General features: G+C 44.5%; 1 protein-coding gene across 4 annotated transcripts in view; it reads right to left on the bottom strand.

The window, feature by feature from the left end:
• IGSF9B (immunoglobulin superfamily member 9B) overlaps positions 1-17,555 on the bottom strand; it is a 176,710-nt gene extending 159,155 nt beyond the window's left edge. For 3 of the 4 annotated variants that reach the window (XM_068240421.1, XM_068240422.1, XM_068240424.1), the window contains exon 1: positions 17,401-17,555. In XM_068240421.1, the coding sequence (XP_068096522.1) occupies positions 17,401-17,548 (148 nt within the window). In that variant the 5' untranslated portion in view covers positions 17,549-17,555. Of the gene's footprint in view, positions 1-16,990; positions 17,227-17,400 lie in introns of those variants that run through there. The other variant, XM_068240423.1, reaches the window with a different exon arrangement.
• Between the last annotated feature and the right edge of the window lie 5,666 nt (positions 17,556-23,221).

Below are 23,221 nucleotides of genomic sequence, written 5' to 3'. Positions count from 1 at the left end.
CCGACAGGCCTGGCTACGCGTAGCTTTCTCCGCATTCCCGACTGTAATTAGCGCTATTGCGGGCCGCAACACGTACAAAAATACCTATGCATAGGTACCTATCTATGCGAAGGTAATGCGGCAACACGTATCTTTGTACGCGTGGGCAGTCCTGTCGGCAAAAACGAGCTGGCAGCGGGGGACCAGAGAATTAGTGAGTGGCTGCGAGGGCACAGGACTGCTGCAGGGGACTGGTAGTAGCCCCAGGTGAGTAAAACTCTTTTTCCCTGGCTTAAGTGTCCCTTTAACATACAGATGGTAGGGACTGAATTTGGTGTAAGTAACATTAAATCATCGATTTGTCCTGCCTTGTGTCAACAGTTCAAGCTGGAGGTGTTGTAAGAGTGGCTATAAATCTCTTGACTTGGTGGCTGATCAATCATGCGATTTGATAATTATAATGGAATGAGATGAAAATCAGTGCCACCAAAAGCACGCCCAATCCATGATGAAACCAATTTCAGGCTGAAATCGGATGCATGCATCGATCAGACATGCTGGAAAATCTCTGTCTGACATGCTCGATCGGGTACACAGCGGTAATGCAATATCGGGATGAGCAACGAAAGCAACGGAACCCCGGCGCTATCCCCCCTAGTGTTTTATGCCCCCCACCCACCCCAGTGCCCATGTAGTTATACTTTACCTGTACACCTTCCATACTGAGCGAATTTCACATTCGTGCCCCATGTGACTACTGACATATATCACATGGGGTGCATGTGACGTCATGTGCTATAACCCCGGCAACAAGGTGGGGGTGCAAATACGGAATTATGAGGACACATGTGGACAGTATCAGGTAAATTATAACTGCATGGATGGAACGGGGGGGGGGGGGGCGGACATAAAATATTGGGCCAGGGGCAGTGAAGCAGCTTCACAGAGCCAATTCTTGCACAATTGCATGCTGAAATGGATTGGGAATCGGCCGGCAGATTATAGAGTCCAACAGGACTCTCTCTGATTAGATTCAATTAGAGAGGGATCTGTCTTTTGGTCGATCGGCCGCCAAAATTGCTAGATGTACGGCTACCTTTTTGGTGTGGGGGATATTTTCTTGGCACATCTTAGGCCCCTTAGTGTCAACTGAGCAGATTTTAAATATGCTGTGGCACTTGCCCAGTGAACCTTTAGGTCTTCGAAACAGCTGTTTTCGGAGACATATGCAGTAAGGGTATCATCTTGTGCTGCCCAGAATCTCAGCGCTCTGGGTGTGTGCAGTGAAGCAGCACACCTCCAACTGGTTTTACATTTCCAGAGATGCATACTCCCGATTGGGTTGCAACGGTATGAAATTCCACGGTATGATAACAAAAAAAAAAAAATACCATGGTATGACGGTATTACGGTACACAGTATTAAAACAATTATTTGGACCCGGGCCCCACCCCCTTAGATTAAATAATGTGCCCCCACCTGCCCAGTAATAGGTGGCTGCAGCATAGGTAGCCAGGAATAGGTGTAGCCAGTATTAGGTGGCCGCAGAATGGTTAACCAGGGATAGGAGTAGCCAGTGGTAGGTGGCCGCAGCACAGGAAGCCAGGGATAGGTGTAGCCAGTGGTAGGTGGCCGCAGCACAGGGAGCCAGGGATAGGTGTAGCCAGTGGTAGGTGGTCACAGCACAGGTAGACAGTAATAGGTGGCTGCAGCATAGGTAGCCAGGGATAGGTGTAGCCAGTGGTAGGTGGTCACAGCACAGGTAGGCAGTGGTAGGTGTAGCCAGTAGTAGGTGGCCGCAGAATAGTTAACCAGGGATTGGTGTAGCTAGCCAGTGGTAGGTGGCCGCAGCACAGGTAGCCAGTGGTAGGTGGCCGCAGTACAGGAAGCCAGGGATAGGTGTAGCCAGTGGTAGGTGGTTGCAGCATAGGTAGCAAGGGATAGGTGTAGCCAGTGGTAGGTGGTCACAGCACAGGTAGCCAGTAATAGGTGGCTGCAGCATAGGTAGCCAGGGATAGGTGTAGCCAGTGGTAGGTGGTCGCAGCACAGGTAGCCAGTGGTAGGTGTAGCCAGTGGTAGGTGGCGCAGCATAGGTAGCCAGGGATAGGTGTAGCCAGTGGTCGGTGGCGCAGCATAGGTAGCCAGAGATAGGTGTAGCCAGTGGTAGGTGGCGTAGCATAGGTAGCCAGGGACAGGTGTAGCCAGTGGTAAGTGGTGCAGCATAGGTAGCCAGCGATAGGTGTCGCCAGTGGTAAGTGGCGCAGCATAGGTAGCCAGGGATAGGTGTAGCTAGAATTAGGCGGCCGCAGCACAGACAGCTGGAGGGAGGGAGAGGGGACAAATACTCACTTGTCGGCAGCCAAGTCCTCGGGCGTGTACTGGGCTTTTTTCTACTTCCTGTTTTTGCTTGCTTCATCCCTTTGTAATAGCACCCAGGGGGCGCTGTTTCAGGGAAATGAGATGCAAGAACAGGAAGAACAATGAAGCCCAGTACAGCGTGGAGGACGGACCTGGTTGCCGGCAAGTGAGTATTTATCACCACCGCTGTTCGTGCACCACCGACACGTCGCTCTCCCACCCCCCGCTACATCACCACGCCCCTGGTAGCCCCGCCTCCTGAAAACCGGTAAACCGATCAAACTATGGTATATCGTCTTACCGGTATACCGCGGCAACCCTGGTTGCTTTCAAGTCCAAAGATCTCAGTGACCATAGCACCTATGGACCCAAAACTTAGACGATATGGAGGGGACCATTTGAACTGCTTCTGTGCTGAACTGCCAAGCTGGTTTCCGTGATAGGTTTCTTTCTGAAATTTGACACAGAAGTGGCTCTGGTGCCTACTTCCTACCCCCTAAATTTGAGGTCCATAGGTGACATGGTTACTGAGGTTTTTGGATTCTAATGTAACCAATCATGAGTTGCATATTTGGAAACTTTAAACCAATCAGAGGGGTGCTACTTTAGTGTGCGTGCCTGGAGAACACACAACAGTGTTATACTGTTGATCAGATAGGGAGTCCAGAGTATTGAACAGCCAGGCAATGGCATAGAAAGGACTGAGTAGACAGCAGTAAGGCAGGTGTGAAGATCAGGCAATAAGTCAAAGCAGACAATGTATATACGTACATATACGTGAATATCAAGCAAAAAAATAAAGCAGACAACAGCCATGCAAGGAATCAGAGCCTAATGGGGGTGGGGGGGGTTCACTGGCTACATAAAGGAGTGGCTCTGCCTGATAAGTGTCCCTGGCTACTTAGGGGGAGGGGCTTGTGCTGCCTTAATGGTCGTAACAGCATTTTGGTAGTTGGGGTGCCTAGAAAAAAATTCTACTTTATCAAGGGCACACTTATCCAGAAAAGTTTGAAAACCACTGCATGCAATCTAGAGAATAGGAGTGGCCTAATGATAGGATTGTTACTGGGCAGATGCCTTTGCCTTCTGGAGATGACCACTCCTTTGGGTCTAACCAACCAGACTTTGGTAGGCTAACCATGCATGGGTTGACTTTTCTGACTGATCTGATCACTTTGATGGCATCTACCATTGATCTACTGCCCCTGATATGTCAAATTAAACAATTTTTGATTGATTTAATACAGCCTATTAATTGTTAGACTGATCTCGCACGTTGGGAAAGCTTCATCAAGGGTATATCGGAGCCGTGTAATATTGTACTGCAAAAAGTGTGTAAAATATACATTTGTGTGACATTTCATGCTTACACCAGTGCATTTCATGCTCTTCCTGGTGTTCTACTTTCATTGCCAATGTTGTATTGTCCAGCTAACCCTCCCACTAACCTAACCTAATGCTTTAACAGTCCCCCCCATCCCCACCTCCATTCTCCTCAAGTCTTTAATTTACCATCTGGAGGAACATCCATCGTGCTTCAATCATCCAGAGTTACTTCAGCGCCAACTCGTGCTGCACCTCCACCTCCCACTACCCCCCACACTGCATGACAGGTTTCCTTACACACACTGTTGTCTTACCCTGCACATGACTGACTTGCAGAATCCAGCCACTCTCTATACTGGTTAGAAATTTAGCAACCATGTCTCCCCTCCAATTGGCGGTGAAAGGAGGGATGGAGTGACGTGAGCTCCTCCTGCCATGGCAGTTGGAGATTGGGGCACTGCAGCTCAATTCTAGAAGATAAGGGATACTTAACTAGAAGCCCTAGTCATCACTGCTACTTTGGGCACCTAGCTAAGTAAAGAAGGAGTCATGCCATCTATAGTATGGGGGAGAAGGGGGTTTAAAACATGTAGATAGGGTTTAATATAAATTGGAAAAGCAAGCAAATCTACCTTTGTGGATGCACATGAAACTGAAGGGGTGACTTTATCAGCACACAATGATGTTAGATTGGTGTTTTTTGCCATTGAATGTACAGTAAATATTCTAAGCTGAATTCTAGGCACCATTACTTCTTGCCACTGATCATGTATATGGTGAAAAAAACAGCACACTGCACAGCTATGTAAGGCAGACATAAAATAATCAGTTCGCTTCAAATAAAAAAAATATAAAAAATGAAGGGGGCAGTAATTTAAGCCATAGAAGCATGCAATCTAATCAGCAGGCAAGACTAATAAGTGGTATAGGTCAAAGAGGTGGGTTGCATCTGAACTTTGCAGTGTGTAATTAGCTAGGAGCAGAGATAGAGGTTATACAAGGTTGTGGGATTAACACAAAGAAGAGCATTCTGGGTACTGCATACAGAGTGAGGCTTGAGAACTGAGAGAACATGATCAGATGAAAACTTTCCTCTTCAGGGAGCACTTCAAAAACAGAGGATTAGGAGGAAGCTTGGAAGGACAAGCAGGAACAAGAATACTGGTGCAACACGTGAGAAGATTTGAAAGTGGAAGTGAGGTGAGAAGGGTCCCCTGGAGAATAAAGTATTGCTGTGAGCACTGTTGGCCAGAACATATTCTAGGTCTGAAAAACAGATTAACTTCGGAGGATGAAAGTGGAACAATTTCATTTCCAGTATTTATATAAAGTGAAAACATGCAGTATTAACAGTACATACAGCCAAACACATATGTTTTGGTCTCCAAAGGAGCTCAAAACTAAAAACTTTCCAAATACAGTTTCCCGGTAAGTTAAACTGAACCTGAGGTGGATTAGACAATAAATGGGACACAGATACTTTACCCACAGTATCCACATGCTTCTGGGTCCCCTCTGAGCCGCTCTCAGCCCCTCCTGGGTCACTGCATTGTCACTTCTTAATTTCTGACATGTCCTTTGCTTTAAAGCGGTATTCTCACCATAAAAATCAAATTTCAACAGCAACTGGTCTAAATGTATTAAGTGATAAAGATGCTAATCCTGCATTCAAAACTTGCAAAACTTTTTCTGCTGTTATAGTTTGTAATCATCACATACTTTATGAGCACTGGCCCTAGTGCCAAACCGTGCCAAAGAGTTGAATGCTGGGAGTTCTTTTTATCTATAATATATTCCTCCTCTTCCATTTATTTCCCTGCCTAGCTTCTTATCTGAAACACCTCTGCTCACTTGTGTTTACAAGCAAGGCTGAGGTGACTCAGTGATTGGAGGATAAGACAGTGCAGTTCCTAGTATACACCTCAGTGGGAGTGTCTGAAGACTCTGGGAGGAGGGCAGCTAATGAATACACAATGAGCAAGAGAAGGGGGGGGGGGGACAAGAGTCAGTGAGGAAATGATGTCAGCATTAGCTTGGCAAGATGGCCACTGCCTAGAATAGGATTTTCTGCTTTTCCTTTATAAAATTCACAGGTATCATTACGTGGATAGCACAATACATCTGTTATACAAGTAGAAGTAGTATTTATCTACTTATATATGTTTTTTTATTTCTAGGTTAGCATGGGTGTCGCTTGTTCTTTAATGGAATACCCACAGCAGGCTTATTCCAACCTCTGAAATGCTTCTTCCCTGCTTACTTCACAGCCCCTTCACAGTGCATGAGAGGATAAACTTGCCCAGCCTCTTTTGCGCAGCGCTCAGGAATGCGTGATGGCCCAGAACTACTACCTTGGTTGTGGCCATTTTTTATTATAGGAGAAAAAAAAAGTCTAAGAAAAAGGATACAAATTTTATTGGAGAGCGATAAAAAAAAATTGACGCATCGTGATCCAGAGGATGTCCTATTTGTGGCAATTTGTGTTTGGGTTTTTTTTTTTGAAACATATTTTATTTAGGTTCATTCAATGACATTACAGTATTCATAACAGTTGTAAATTGCTCTTAAGGTGGCTTTGTGGCCCCCATCAATCATGCCCAGCCAAAATATTGAAAACATACAGATAATTATTATATTCAAAAAAATATCCATCCCACCCTCTCCGCTATCCTTTTTCATAAACTGTCACCTGACCATATTTACTTATGCTAGCCTAAGTTTCCCCAGCTTATGTAACAGGTCCATAAGTAGCGTACCATGAGGTACATCAGAAAGGTTCCATCAGTTTTTTTTTTACTTTTGATGACGTAATTGTGAATTTCAGATACTTTTTCCATTTCTTAAAACGAACCTGAGATGGATGGCATCGGGGCATTTCTATTTACCTGGTGCTTCCTCCAGCCCCATTAGGCGTGTGGGGTCCCTTACCATCCTCTCTTTTGTCTGGTAAATCCCTCTGGTAATCTGGCCAGTCGTGCTCCTGCGCATGCGTGGCACGGCTGAGCGTGCCCCCTCCCATCCCTGGGAGCGTTCTGTGCCTCCACAGTACACTCCCGGCTGAGGGAGCACGATGAAGGGGGGGGGGGGGGGGTTGCGCAGCGGAGCATGAATAAAGAGCACGGGCAGCTGGATTACCGAGATAAATTTTAACAGAACGGAGTGGCTGGAGAGGATGGCGAGGGACCCACGCACCTAATGAGGTTGGAGAAAGCCCCAGGTAAGTATAAATAACCCCATACCATCCATCTCAGGTTCTCTTTAAAGAAAGACTTAGTGTGTTTTTCTTTGTGTAACATTGTACTTGATTAATTCAATTATTGTAATTTTACCACGCATACACAGTGTGCAGTAATATTACAAAGCTCAAGGTAATATTCACCCCACGTGCCTGTGTAACTACCATAAGATACACTCGTAGCGCGACCATGGTACCCCATTAGCGCGGCCGCTACTATGGTAATGTGCGTCACTCTGTAGCTGATACCACACAAACTCTGTCCCTTCAGCAGAAGAAGTGCTACATAGCACAGGCATACTACAATGCAAAATCTAGACTTACTGAGCATGTAAGTACATACAATGGGCTCACAGTATCATGTATTGGATTGTTGTTGCTGGGAGAATAAAACTGGGCATTAGTTCATATTGTTGCACTATCTGCCTGTGCAGCACATCACAAAGAGGTGTACCCCGCCCCTTGTTTTCTTATAAATTACATTTAATATGTTGTCTTTGTACTATTTCCAGTTAAATACAAGTTTGGATAGTTTGCAAATAATCACATTTTGGTTTATTTACATTTTACATTGTGCCCCAACTTTTTGATAAATGAGAGATAGCACCACCTTAATCCAAAACCGCAGGCTTTAGATTCAGGCGGTGCTCTATCTCATGGACTAGTGATAGGTGGCCAGCGGATACGCTTACAGCATGTGTGTCTAATAGAAGTTAGGACTCCACAACCTAGGCAGCAGAGATGCAGTTCAAGTTCACAGCTAGTTCACAGCTAAATGACAGATGCTGGGGAAAGCTGATGGCCACACATTCATTGCATTAGCCTTTTTGTAAGAAACCAATACAGATTATCTTTAAAGGATACCCCAACTGAAATGTGACATAATGAGATAGACATGTGTATGTACAGTGCCTAGCACACAGATAACTATGCTGTGTTCCTTTTTTTCTTTCTCTGCCTGAAAGAGTTAAATATCAGGTATGTAAGTGGCTGACTCAGTCCTGACTCAGACAGGAAGTGACTACCGTGTGACCCTCACTGATAAGAAATTCCAACTATAAAACACTTTCCTAGCAGAAAATGGCTTCTGAGAGCAAGAAAGAGGTAAAAAAGGGGAATTTCCTATCAGTGAGGGTCACACTGTAGTCACTTCCTGTCTGAGTCAGGACTGAGTCAGCCACTTACATACCTGATATTTAACTCTTTCGGGCAGAGAAAGAAAAAAAGGAACACAGCATAGTTATCTGTGTGCTAGGCACTGTACATACACATGTCTATCTCATTATGTCACATTTCAGTTGTGGTATCCTTTAAATGTTAGTAAGTTTCCCATTACCCACTCCTGCAATACTGGGGCCTGGAGGAGTTATTGGCTGCTCTTAAGGGACAGGAGGGGTTAATTGCTGCAATACTGTATGCAGTGTAGTTATTAACGCCTCCTGGTTCCCAAGTGCAGCTGTTAATTCTTCCTGGCCCCCACGTACTTTGCTGGGTAGACCTATACTTAAGTCAATAAAAAAATTACAGCATAAGAGGGTCAAATATTGGAGTCGACTTATACACCAGGTCGACTTATATTCGAGGATACACGATAGGTCAATACTTTAACTGTATCACATCTTTACTTTTCAATATGGTAAAACCCTCTTTCCTCCATATGGAACTCACATCCACTTGTTCTATTTATCACCTTAGGAATATTAACCTTAAACATATTTGTATTAATTAACTTAATCACCTCTATGTCATTCTTTTTCTTAAAGGGAACCTGTACTGAGTAAAATAAACACATGAGGTAACTTCAAATGAACATTACATAGTTACCTTGCCATTAGTTCCTCTCAGAAGCTCACCATTTTCTTCTGACAATGATCCCTTCCAGTTCTGACAACATTTTGTCAGAACTGAAATATATCAGTTGCTGTCAGCTACAGCTGAGAGGAGAACTGATGTGTCCAGGTTTCCCTATGGCTCAAGTGGGCAATGTTACAGTTTAACTGTGTGCTGACCAGAAAGCTGTTATGGTGTAATGGCCATTTTCAAAATGGAGGACGGAGAATTCCATTGATGTCAGGGGACAAACAGGACGCAGGAGAGGAAAAAGAGATTGAGGAGTAGACTACACAGGAGGTAAGTATGACTTGTGTATGTTTATTTTAACTTTTAATTTTCAGTTCAGGTTTTCTTTAAGTTAATAAACACAGTTTCTCTTCCAATTCCTGTGTCCAGAACTGAACTCTTGTTCAAGATGTGGCCTCACAATTTTTGTGAGAAATGCAACAATAGTTGTAAAATAAATTCTGCAATTAGTGCCACTTTTGACATGCTTGATGCAAAGATACATAATTTTAGTTAACAATTATTCTTGGGTACATCCATGGGTCACTCTTAACAAGGAGTCACCTTCTCCATGGAATCCATAGGGCTTACTTCTTTCTCAAGTCAAGGTCACAGCCATCACCTCATGAAAAGCAGATGGTAATTCCAGGAGCCATCTCCCTTTGTGCTCCTTTAAAAACCAATCATCAGCATTAGCTGGGAGGTGAAGTGAGGTGAAAGCTGGAGCCAGCAGCTCTGCCAGAGAACATTTTAATGCTGTTTAGAAAGCAGTCGAGATGTTCTGATCGTACAGAGGGGAAGAGCTGCTGGATACAACAGAAGCCAGCAAGGAAAAGGAATTACAATGGAAAGAGAATTACACAGGACAACTCTCTAGATCTTCCACCAACATCCCACAGATCACCATAGCAGCCAATGACCCTATTTAAAATATAACACATGCACTATGTAGCTAATAAAACACAAACTCTGTCCCTTCAGCAGAAGAAGTGCTACATAACACAGACATGCTACTACACAAAATATAGACTTACTAACCACAGAATAACATTCAAAGGGCTCACAGTATCACCTATTAGATGAAAAAAAGTGTGATTGTTGTTGCTGGGAAAATAAAACTGGGTATTGTCATGACTTTATAGAGTTCTTTAACTCTAAAATAGGAAAAACCTGAATAGGTCACAATACATCCTACTGGTCACAAGGGAAGAGGACCTTCATGGATGGGACCGCTAGCGACAAAGTTGCAATGATCTAATAAGAATTTAGGGCATCCCCATCTTTCAACTAGGCTCAGGTCATCAATATATGAACAGGGGCATAGGGTGGTCTGAGAACTGGTTACAGCAAGCAAAGAAGAACACAACTAAGTGAATTGATGGGAGATGTTAGGTGTCCTAGGCTGGTATACCAATAAACAGAGACACACACACAAGATACTCTATTGCCATGTGGGAAGGACAGTAGTAGTGGTTGAAAAAGGAGACGTTAGGTGGTTAAGACCCATGTAACAGTAAACAGACAAGAACATCAGACATTAACCTCTGCCATGTAGGAGGGGGGGGTCCTTAAAGGGAACCTTAACTGAACGAGGGGTAAAGAGTTTCACTTACCTGGGGCTATTACCAGTCCCCTGCAGCAGTCCTGTGCCCTCAGAGCCGCTCTGGAATCCTCCGGGCTCCTGCTGTCACTTAGTTTCGTTTTTGACGACTCACCAGCCGGCCGGCCGCCATGCGTATTATTGAATGCATTCCCTACCGCAATTAGCGCTGTTGCGGACCGCAACGCGTACAAAGATACACGTTGCCACATATCTACGCGTGCGGAATGTGGCAATGTGTATTTTTGTACGTGTTGCGGTCCGCAACAGCGCTAATTGCAGTAGGGAATGCATCCAATAATACGCATGGCGGCCGGCCGACTGGTGAGTCATCAAAAACTAAACTAAGTGACAGCGGGGGACCGGAGGATTCCAGAGCGGCTCTGAGGGCACAGGACTGCTGCCGGGGGCTGGTAATAGCCCCAGGTAAGTGAAACTCTTTACCCCCCATTCAGTTAAGGTTCCCTTTAAGTAACAGGGGACATGAAGTATCTTGAATGCACAGTGGCATATCCAGTAGCTTTGGGATGGATTACAACATACATACAGAGCAGAACCTGAGATACTCCCAGAGTAAGGGAAGTAGGAAGGGAGAATGGTAGGGGGTAACTGCAGTAAACAGACAAGGAAGATACCACAAATCCGAGATACAGACTACAAGACATCAGGAAAGTTGGAACAGAATTGAAATGGATGGCGCATAGGAAAGGTTGCTTAAGATGGATGTTAAAAAGAATGGAACAGGACACATGTTTCTGCCAAGACCCAAATAGAAGGACAATAAAGATATGAAGTGCTCAGGCTGATGTTAGAATAGACAGTTTTGGAAAGAGGAAAGGGCACTACTTAGGTTCACCTTGAATTCATTGCTTCAGTTTTTCAGCACATATTAATGCACGGTTCATGTGAATACTCGGACAATATGCTTACACATACCATCCAGGGGTTGGTGGAAACAGAGGGGGCGAGGAACACACGGCTGATTATCGTTTCGCCAACCTGCTTCCTCCAGGTCAAGTGAGTAAGCATATTGTCAAAGTATTCACATGCACCATGCACTAATATGTGCTGAAGCATTGAAGCAATACATTTAAGGTGAGCATGAGCAGTGCAGTATGCTCTCTCCATTTTGAGAGGTGCATGTTGGGATCTAAACCTGAAACACATATACCACTGCCACTCTCCTACAGCTAGTCAGTGCACTGACTACTGTGTGCCTGCCTTTCTCTATCCTAGCCTCACACTTAAAGTTAGAATGGATTGTCCAGAATAGATACCAACCCATCTGACATGTGGGTTGAGTTCCTCAATATGTGAACAGGTAAATGCCATGAATCTCAGGCCTCAAAGGCAAACTGTGGGTGCTCAGTACAACACAATCTAAAGAAACAGTTATTAAGAACAGAAGGATGTAATACAGTACCTAAGTGTTTCTCACTGTGAGGCTTATAACTGCATATAGATCCATATATACCATTATACCTACAATCGTAATGTATCTTAACAAGGGCATTATAATCTCAAAAACAATCCCTATATACACAGAAAATGCAGGAACATACCATATCTTTAACATTTTTCTACTGTCGGCTCATTTTCCCATGGAAGCTGTGGTGAGGCACTGACATTTTTTACTATCCTCATACAAATACTACCGAAATGGACCTACAGCAATTAATGAGCAAGAGGCTGGTAGTATCCGGACCAGCATATAAGGACATCTGCTAAAAGTACTTTGAAACACAAACTAGGTGAACACAGGAACTGTAAAGCAGAAGACAGTGATGTCAGGTACACAAGTTAAACCTTTGACCTTTGCAGAAATCACATCCTGTTGGATTAGGTCAGTTCCTGTCCACCTGCACATGACCTGTACATATAACCCAAAACCTGTTGGTGAACATGTTTGTACCTTTAGACAAAATTTGTGCTCACAATAACACAAATAAAAGAAAATATGTGTACCTCTGCCATATTATACCCGTACGCGCATGTCAAAGACTCTTTTTATATCACATAATAAATTACATGAAATGAAACAATCACTGACGTTACAATGTCATAATATAAGAAAAAAAAATTAGGCCTTTTGTTGGTAGTGTGATATTTTGTTTTTTTAGCTCATTGGTAGAGGAGATCACAAGCATCAAGGGTCACAACATATCAGCCAGTTAGTCTTCTTAAGTTTAAAAGAAAACAATATCACTTTATTGTCAGTCAACCAATGTCCAAACAGCAACACAATACACCACACTGGGTATTCAGTAGGGTTGTAGTCACACACATAATCTATAACCTTCTGCACCAACTCTAGCTCAGGCTTCTTGCCTTCTGCAGCCACATTGTAGGCACAGCACTCTGCCTCTGTGCCAACCCTGACCTCAGGTTATCTTCGGGGTTACTGTATACCACCCGTTTCAATCTACAGCCAAACCGGCTCTTCAGTGACACCCTGCCACAGGCCTAATGGCAGTCAAAAGCCACTCACCTTTTCCAGGCTTCCACTGGTTTACAAGCACTGGAGTCCAACTCCCCTCCAGCACTTTACAGCCCAGCAGTTTCCCTGCTGCCCCAGGCCTGCCAGCCTTTCAAGAGCCTCTTTGCTCCACACACACAGCCCACTGCATACTGAGTGAGCCATGCATGCAGGTGAGCCAATTAACCCCCGCTTTGCCAGACCCAGGCCTGGACTTGGAGGAGTGTCGTGCAAGGCCCACCCTTCTCCCATTACACGCCAGTCCTGGATCCCATACAAATCTACAGGATAATGTGGTTGCTAATGTGCAACAACTGACACTATCCAGAACCTTTTCATCCAAATCCAGACCAAAAACAAGCAGACATCTGCTCTGACCATCACAGTAGTTTAGGTAAATCCTACCTGACACTGTCAGGTCATACTGACTGTAATGCCATATCCTCTCCTCCTTCAGGGGGTGTGGCAAGGCTCCTCTCTTTGTATCAAAAATGTGAGTACACTCATACTTCATGGTTCACACTGGCAGACAGCAAATTGAATGCTTTTTGAACAGTCTACCAGTGAACAAATGAATGAATAAACTGTTGTGGTGTGACATGAAGGTCCAAGTAAATATGGGTTGAGGGCCAGTTTGTGGCCCCAGTGCCTTATATTATACATGTTAGTGTTAACTTTTCAGGGTGGTGCTTCACTTTACAACAGCATAGTATTACCATGTGTGCAGCTGTCATTTGAGAATTCTGGTTGACATACTCTAGTTTGGCCAGACATTTGTACAGCCAACATTTTAACAGGTGAAACCAAGTCCCATCTCTGTAAAATTTTTGTAGATCACTGTGCCCAGAAAAAGATCAGAATTCTAATTCAAGAGCTCTGATTGGGCAAGTTTTCAAACAGAACACATAAGAAAATAATTCTGCTGTCCCAGCAGCAGTATGGTGAATTGTCTTCAGTGTCATACCCATGGGAACTGTCAGGGCTATCCCTGTGAGACACACATATGGAACTCTAGTGCCTTCTATCACTGCCCTCATTTATACTTCTGGTGATGTAAAGCTCCCTCCTCCCATTTTTACAGTCAGCTTAAGACTACATGTCACTGACAGAAGAACATGCTGGTCAATGCTCACCATATACAGCATTATCTCAGCAGTAAAATATTATTTCTACGGAGATCCGCTCAGTATTGTGACATATGCAGCTTTTTCCTTTACTCTAATATCTGCTCCCTGTGCTCTGAGCAATGGCCACATTAATTGCTAGGACAATGTGGGGGAATTCCGTGTGCAGCTGACATCACGACTCATTTCTGCAATTACTGGTGGAAACTTCAAGCTGTCATTGATCAGCAGCCTGAGCTCTGCAGCCTGTTAATCTGGAACAAATCTAACCAACCACTTCTCTGATGGTAGCATCCGTACAAATCTATCACAGCCAACACAAAGAAAAAATCTGGCAGAGAAGAAGTTAAAGCTGCACCTGGGATCATTCAGCAATTTCACTGTAAAGTCACAGGAATATCTGGTGCGGACATCTCCTTAGTTCCCACATCACCGCAAGCAAGCTGATGACAACTTCCTCAGACTAAGTGACATTAGTCTACTGGCATGAACAACAACATATCTTGATGTCTCTATTCTCTACATGGATGTACCTAGTTTTTTTTCCCAATAATTCATCTACATAACCCATTTATCCACCTATGAACAATGCCACCAGGTTATGCTCCCCACCCTCTCCCATGCTGAGGGTGCCAGGCTGCAGCTTCTTGCTATCACACCAAGAGACTTCAATGAGTTTAAACTCAGAGCGAGAAAATGAATGCGCCGCTAATTATACATTACATCATCGTTAACACGAGCCTCCTCGCTGCTCTCTGCTGTACCAAGGCTGAGGCCAACGTGAATGACATCTCTGTAGCATCAACAGAGCTGCTACTTGTCACTTCTGCATGACTTGTGACATTGACTCATGCTAATTACAAGTGGCGGGATGAAAATGAATTGAGTTTCAGCACCCAACCTCTTCTCTGGTCAGTGTTCATCTCTTGCAATAACAGTCACCTTCCTGTCACTTTCTAGCAGTAAGTGCTATCGACCTTTCCTCTCCTCTCCATGTCTTAACTTATGACTGATGACCCCCTTGGGCTGTCATTGTCACCATTTACACAAAATGCACATCAAAAGGCACAGTCAAAATAACGACAACCAGCCAATGACCCAGCAGTCAGCTGTAGAAGAATCGTGGAGAGAAGGTGCCAAGAGTTTGTGACTGAACAACAGTTTAGCCAAAGCAAACACACAAAAGGGGATGCTTTTACATGTGTATTTTGCTTCCCCATCTTTATATATGCAACATTTCAGATACAATGAACTTGCTGTATGAGAAGAGTCCTTTGCACTATTTGGTAGCAGCCCTATGCCTGAAGACTCAGAACAGTTATGCAAGAAAAAAAATGTAATTGTAGTTTAAACATCATAGCATATCTGGCTTCCTATCTGTATCAAAGAACCTGCAAAAGCCAACAAATGACCCTTTTGTCTTGTCAACAAAGTTGAACACTATAGTCAAGGACAACCACACTTTAACTATACAGAGTTTGACTGCCACATCCATATAACCATTACACAACATCTGCACAGAAAGAATATTCTCCTGCCCCTTCCATGAGCCAGCACACAACATCCTCATAGAAAGAGTATTCTATCACCCCAATACTTGCCAGCAAACACAGAATATAGATAGCTCATTCAAACAGGCAATTCTACAGTCCCATCCAGAATCCTGCACACGCCAACTATACAAAGCGATCATCCTACTGCCCCATGTAGGGATATCCAAACACTAGCAATAGAAAAACGGTATTCTACTCTACCATCTAGGAACCTACACACACTAGCTATACAAAAGTAGTTGTACTATAAAATCCAGTGACTTGCAAACATAACCTGTTCAGACAAAGCCTGCCCACCATAACTTGACTAAGGTACTTGTACTTCCCCATCTAAAGATCTATACACATCAATTACGAAGGCAAAACGTTTGTCCTATCTAGAGCCTGTATGAAGATACTGCCACATTCATGGACCTCCACACACCTACTACATAAAGAGATGATTTGACTGTACCATCCTAAACAGACAGGCTGCTATTGCTAAAACACCAGGAAGATGGCATCATGTGGGACAGAAGAGGTATTCTAAGAATGAAGTGCATCATACAGCTGGACAAGAACTTTCACTTTTGCACAATTGAGGGAGTTATCACCTATTCGGTGAGGGAAACACAAGAGTTATTAGACTTAGAAACACAGTCCAGAAAGAGTCAGTGGATGAAGCTGCAGTGGATTTGCTAGCATGGCATTGGTTGGCCTAGTAAGTGCTGTCAGTTTAGTCAGTAGTAAATTAGGTATTAGATTACTAAATTCGGTTTGGAGGAGCAGTAAAGAAGCTGGTGGAATGAATAGGAACATAGCAGAGTGCAAATAATTTAAATAGGCTGTATGTCATATGGTAAAATTGTAGGGTGGGGACACTGGGTACTGGACAACGTTTTCATTTTGTAGCAGTAAAGAGATTCCCCCACTAAGATGTATGTAGAATATTATTATTGCAGGGGACACTGGATGGGACAGTGAGGCAGATGGCACAATTGAACTGGCACATAGGGGAAGAATTAACACTGAGCAGGAGAAAAAAAGATCATAAGGGGCAGTGGGACACAGAGAAAGGCAGTAGAGGACATGGCAGAATGGCAAAGGGCATGACATCCAGCTAGGTGCTCTCATTGAGGCAGTAGTGAAGGAATTAGGATTGAAACGGGAAGTATCATGGGAATTAGGATAGGAAAGGACACAAATGTATAAGGCAGTGTCCCGCTTGTCACCTTGGTGATGTAGGGGACGGAATTGGGACTGTATTCAGAGAGGGGGTATCTGCACTGGAAGAGGCTGTGGAGTAGACAGGGGGAAGCCCTGCATAGCCAGTAGGAGAGATGAGCTCGGACACTGGACGGCGTACATTGCTCTCACCTTGGGGCAGTAGGGAAGATATCAGCATTGCAGGGGCAGTATGGCAGTTATTAGCAGTGAAGTCACCGGCACAGGGAGCATTGTGAACTGGAAGCAGACACGGAAAGAGAACACAGGTTCAAAACGGCCACGAGCTGCTCTCACCTCGGTCCTGCAGGGCGCACACAGCGATGATGAGGCCGGTGGTGATGAAATGTCGCACATAGCGGATCATAGTAGAGCAGCCGAGCTCTGTTGCTCCGGAGCCTCATCCTATCCCCCGTGTCATTCCCCTCCGCTCATCCGGCTGCCCCGTCTCTCCATCCTCCGCTCTGCCGGCCCCAGGCTTTCCCAGCACCGTCTATACCGGCCGCTCCCGCCCCCGGAATGCGTTTATTGGTCGCCCAGGCGCACCGAGAAGTACTCATTGGACAACCCCGACAGTGGGGAGGGGGCAGAATCCGGATGAGATCCGCAGTGTCATGCGCAGTGTATGCGACCCGTCCACCCCAGAGACCAAAACCGGGGCCCTATGATGGTAGTAGGCACCCCTCTATTTCTCTGTGTCTGCCTACCTGTGCCCCAACAGCGCACTGTCCACTGGATGCTTGAAGCCCCGATACGGAGGATGCAGAGAGAGAAGCATTTCAGCACCCTTGACTGTGGACAGCGGCAACTGATCAACGCATCTAACCGCACCACGACGTGGGACACTGACACCATCCACTGAATGCCATTACTGTGTGCTATACTATGCACTGATCTGCCACAGTATATTGTGACCATCCCGGCCTAATAACTGCACACCGTCCGTCACATAACAAAGAAGCCATCATCTTTCTATATTGTGAAAAACCTTTCTATGATACACACACTGATACTCCACTCAGTAGCTCCTGAGGCAATAATCACCTCTGCCTTACCACATGGTGACACATGGAACTGACACCATCCACTGACCCCCATTGGTGATGGTATTTCATCTATACTGCACACTGACTCTACAGAGTACACAAAAATCAAACTACCTTTTCTGGCCATACAGAGATACCATAATATCACCATCTACTAACCTCCTCTAGTGTTTGGTACTGTACACTAACTCTTACCCAGAGTACTGTTCACACATCAATATATAACTCTATACAATCCACTGAACCCAATTACTGTGTGTTGATGACCCTCTCAACACCAACCAATTACACAGGGAATAACAAATCCTGTCCGGCTGCACACAGCAACATATAACTGAAACAATTCGCTAGCTTCATTTGCTGTATGATGACCCTCTCTGCAGAGTATACAGGGACTAATCAACCCTCTGTCCACAATGATAATGGACTTTGGCTTCAATTCATCAAAGGGTGTTCGATAACAAAATCCCAGTCCTTAAAATACCGCATTCGGTATTTTACACTTCACTGTGCTAATTCATCAATATTTTCCCATGTGTGGTAGAGGTTCGTTAAGTTACCGAAGTAGGCTGTTAGATAACGGCAGAGTGGTGCAGAGCAGCTTGGAATGTCTCTGTGTTGTTACAAGCTGATAACAATAGAAGGCATCCAGACATCCCTTTACATGTAAACGTGTTATATTTACTGTTACTTATACTGCCTCTGCTGCTCTGAATCTGTCCATCAGTGTTTCTTAACATTTTACTTCTTTGCCACAACGTAGATAAACTTCCTGGAGACTTTACAAATGTCATGCTTGGTGATTTCACCACATGCATCTTTGTATATTCAAACAGGGACTCAAAGGGTTAAACCACCGAAGGACATCTGGGGATATCTTTTGTCCCGTTATCTCTGCTCACTGCCTGGGAGGTCTGGAAGCTTGTGTGACCTATCAGCGGCACTTGCAGGAGAACAGGGGCTGTTTCTATTGGCTGCCTGCTCCTGTTAATCATGAAAACATTCACACAGAAGGCTTTCCAAGCCTGTAACGACAGGGGAGAGCTGGAGATAAACACCGAATGTGCTAGCGAATGTGGTAACCTTGATGAATTAACATTTACTGACATTTGCTGACATGTGTTGAGCACAAGTCGGTAATTTATCTCATTGCTCTGTGATTTCAGCTTCTCATTCGGTAACAGCTTTGATGAATTAACATTTTCTTAAGTGCCCTGTTAACTCAGCTGTTTTCAGCATTACCGAATGCGGTAATGCTTGATGAATTGAAGCCAAAGACACCCATTAAACATGTTACTTTATGATAACTCTTACTATATACTGTACGCTGATTTGCTAAAGGGTACAAATAGACTAACCAATCCTTCCTAACTGCACAATCGACAAACCATCCTCTGAGCCCCATTTCTATGGAGTGATGGTCTACTCTGTACTGTACCCTGCATACACTCGCCTAAAGGATTATTAGGAACACCTGTTCAATTTCTCATTAATGCAGTTATCTAATCAACCTCAACCAATCACATGGCAGTTGCTTCAATGCATTTAGGGGTGTGGTCCTGGTCAAGACAATCTCCTGAACTCCAAATTAATGTCAGAATGGGAAAGAAAGGTAATTTAAGCAATTTTGAGCATGTCGTTGTTGCCAGACAGGCCGGTCTGAGTATTTCACAATCTTCTCAGCTACTGGGATTTTCACACACAACCATTTCTTTACAAAGAATAGTGTGAAAAGGGAAAAACATCCAGTATACGGCAGTCCTGTGGGCAAAAATGCCTTGTTGATGCTAGAGGTCAGAGGAGAATAGGCCAACTGACTCAAGCTGAAAGAAGAGCAACGTTGACTGAAATAACCACTCGTTACAACCGAGGTATGCAGCAAAGCATTTGTGAAGCCACAACCTTGAGGTGGATGGGCTACAACAGTAGAAGACCCCAGTGGGTACCACTCATCTTCACTACAAATAGGAAAAAGAGGCTACAATTTGCACGAGCTTACCACAATTGGACAGTTAAAGACTGGAAAAATGTTGCCTGGTTTGATGAGTCTTGATGGAGTCAGAATTTGTCGTAAACAGAATGAGAACATGGAACCATCATGCCTTGTTACCAATGTGCAGGCTGGTGGTGTAAAGGTGTGGGGGATGTTCTCTTGGCACACTTTAGGCCCCTTAGTGCCAATTGCGCATCGTTTAAATGCCACGGGCTACCTGAGCATTGTTTCTGACCATGTCCATCCCTTCATGACCACCATGTACCCATCCTCTGATGGTTACTTCCAGCAGGATAATGCGTCATGTCACAAAGCTCAAATCGTTTCAAATTGGTTTCTTGAACATGACAATGAGTTCGCTGTACTAAAATGGCCCCCACAGTTACCAGATCTCAACCCAATAGAGCATCTTTGGGATGTGATGGAACGGGAGGTTTGTGCCCTGGATGTGCATCCCACAAATCTCCATCAACTGCAAGATACTATCCTATCAATATGGGCCAACATTTCTAAAGAATGCTTTCAGCACCTTGTTGAATCAATGGCATGTAGAATTAAGGCAGTTCTGAAGGCGAAAGGGGGTCAAACACCATATTAGTATGGTGTTCCTAATAAGCCTTTAGGTGAGTGTATATATTCCCTATATAAAATATGGACCCATGTCCTCTGTATAGTATGGCACCTGTGCCCTCTTTATTAAGTGAGGCCCGCTATGTCCCCCTTAAAGAGAACCCGAGGTGGGATTTAATTACGTTACTGGGGCACAGAGGTTGGTTGTGCACACTAAGACCAGCCTCCGTTGACCCATGGTGTGCCTCCATGTCCCCCCTGCGCGCCGCTATACCCCCTGCAGTGCTGGTGACAAGCAGTGTGTCGCCAGCACAATGTTTACCTAAGTGCTGTCTGTCAGCGCCGCTCCCCCGCCTCCTCCGCATCAGTGCTAGCCACCCGTGTCCCTTCCCTCCCACTGATAGCGCAGAGGTAAACATTGTGCTGGCGACGCCCTGCGTGTCGCCAACACTGCGGGGGTATAGCGGCGCGCAGGGGGGACATGGAGGCACACCATGGGGCAACGGAGGCTGGTCTTAGTGTGCACAACCAGCCTCTGTGCCCCAGTAACATAATGAAATTCCACCTCGGGTTCTCTTTAAAGAGAGTCTTAAGCCTTAAAAATTACCTCTTTTTATTTCAGAATGCTCTTCAGCCTAAAGACCAAAGATGATTCGCCGCATCCCTGGGGCCGTACGAGGTCTTTATACCCCCCCCCCCTCCCCCCTGCCCTGCAAAATCCGTTTTTTCCTGGAGGAAGCAGAGCTTTGAGCTGTAGCTCTGCCTCCAGTCCGTTCAACCACCGTCGATCGCTGCCTCTACCCGCCCCTCTCAGTCTTCTTTCACTGAGAGCAGAAATCTTTCACAGACTTTGAAAGTCATAGAATTTTGCCGGGAATTTGGGGGGGGGGGGAAATAAAAACCGCATACAGCTGCGGGGATGCAGCGAATCATCTTTGCTCTTAAAGGGAACCTAAACTGAGAAGGATATTGATTTTTTCTTTTAAAATAATACCAGTTGCCTGACTCACCTGCTGATCCTGTGTCTCTAATGCTTTCAGCCACAGCCCCTGAACAAGCATGCAGATCAGGTGCTCTGACTGAAGCTGCATGCTTGTTTCAGGTCTGTGATTGAGCCACTACTGCAGCCAAAGAGATCATCAGGACTACCAGGCAACTGGTATTGTTTAAAAGGAAACATCCATCTCCCTTCCAGTTTAGGTTCCCTTTAAAGGGGAACTGAAGTAAGAGGTATACAAAGGCTGCCATATTTATTTCCTTTTAATCAATACCAGTTGCCTGGCAGCCCTGCTGGTCTATTTCTCTGCAGTAGTATCCGAATAACACCAGAAACAAGCATGCAACTAGTCTTGTCAGATCTGACTCTAAAGTCTGAAACACCTGATCTGCTGCATGCTTGTGCAGGGGCTATGACTAATAGTATTAGAGACAGAGGATCAGCAGGGCTGCCAGGCAACTGGTATTGCTTAAAAGGAAAGAAACATGGCAGCCTCCATATACCTCTCTCTTCAGTTCTCCTTTAAGGCTGAAGAGCATTTTGGAATAAAACGAGGTACTTTTTAAGGCTTCAGATTCTCTTTAACAGGTACAGGTTCTCTTTGTCCCCCTTGTTAGCAGTTATGGTTCCCATGTGCCTCCTCTTATTAACAAATGTGGCCCCCATTTGTGTGGCTGCGTTGTTCCTCGTTTCTGGGCCTGCTTTCTCTTGTTTGTGTGGCTTTGCTCTGCTTTGTCCCCCCTTTTGTGTGGTTGCTATGTCATATTTGTGCGGCTGCTATGCCGTAGACAGATACAGAAACGGGATTATATGGTGCTGCAGAAATGGGGAAAGTGGTACTGTTGTGTCCCACGGAAGTATCAAATTGACACAGAACCCCTGGAGGAGTTCTGTGTCAGTTTGGAACCCTGGTTGAGAATAGCTGTTGTACAGTAAAGGTTGGAGTACAGTGGTGCTAAAGAGGAACTTTACCAAGAGATAGCAGTAGGGGGAAAAAATAATAAATCAATAAGTTGCAAAGTGAGAAGTTAAAAAATAAAAGACAGATCAATAAATGATGGATATTCACCATGTAATTAGTTCATGTTGTTTCATCCACAATGAGCCTGTGGATCAGCACCAACTGCCATTATCTATAAACACACCCATCAACAATGTGATAGGCTAAAAGGTTGTCTTTTTTTTAATACACATATATGCACAGAGATACTGGTTGCTTGGCATTTGGAAACAGACATTATTTCCCACAATGCATCAAGGTTCACAGACCAGAAACTGTCTTCATGACCATGGGTATCACACTGTGGGAGGCGTTTCACCACAAGATCAGCCACACAGACGCCCTGATGATCTATTCAATAAAAAAAATAAAGATTTCTCGTGGGAAAGGGGTATCGATGTTCGAAGTTCAATCCAAGGTTAAAGTTCCTCTTAAAGAGAAACTCCGACCAAGAATTGAACTTTATCCCAATCAGTAGCTGATACCCACTTTTACATGAAAAATATAATGATTTTCACAAACAGACCATCAGGGGGCGCTGTATGACTGATTTTGTGCTGAAACCCCTCCCACAAGAGGCTCTGGTACCATACGGTACTCTGGGCAAACTGCCACAATGTAACAATGACACACACAGGAAATGGCTGTTTATAGCTGTCTGTTAAAGCCAGAACAGCTACATAATCTGCCCACAGTAACAATGTCACCATGTAATACATGTCAGAATGTGAATCTGGGAGAGGAAAGATTTTACAATGAGCAAACTCTGACTAAATCATGTATACATAATTATTGTAAAAATTAAGCACCTTTTTATATTAAATTATTTTCACTGGAGTTCCTCTTTAAGCTATGGAATAGGTCAGTGTGTACAGCATGTATTAGTGTATGACTAATACATGCTGAGACTATGACTAAAGTG

This window comes from Hyperolius riggenbachi, chromosome 6 (assembly GCF_040937935.1).
Source record: "Hyperolius riggenbachi isolate aHypRig1 chromosome 6, aHypRig1.pri, whole genome shotgun sequence".
Classification (NCBI taxonomy): Eukaryota; Metazoa; Chordata; class Amphibia; order Anura; family Hyperoliidae; genus Hyperolius; species Hyperolius riggenbachi.
The sequence above is the reverse complement of the archived record's forward strand: the minus strand, read 5'-3'. Positions and strand labels throughout refer to the sequence as shown.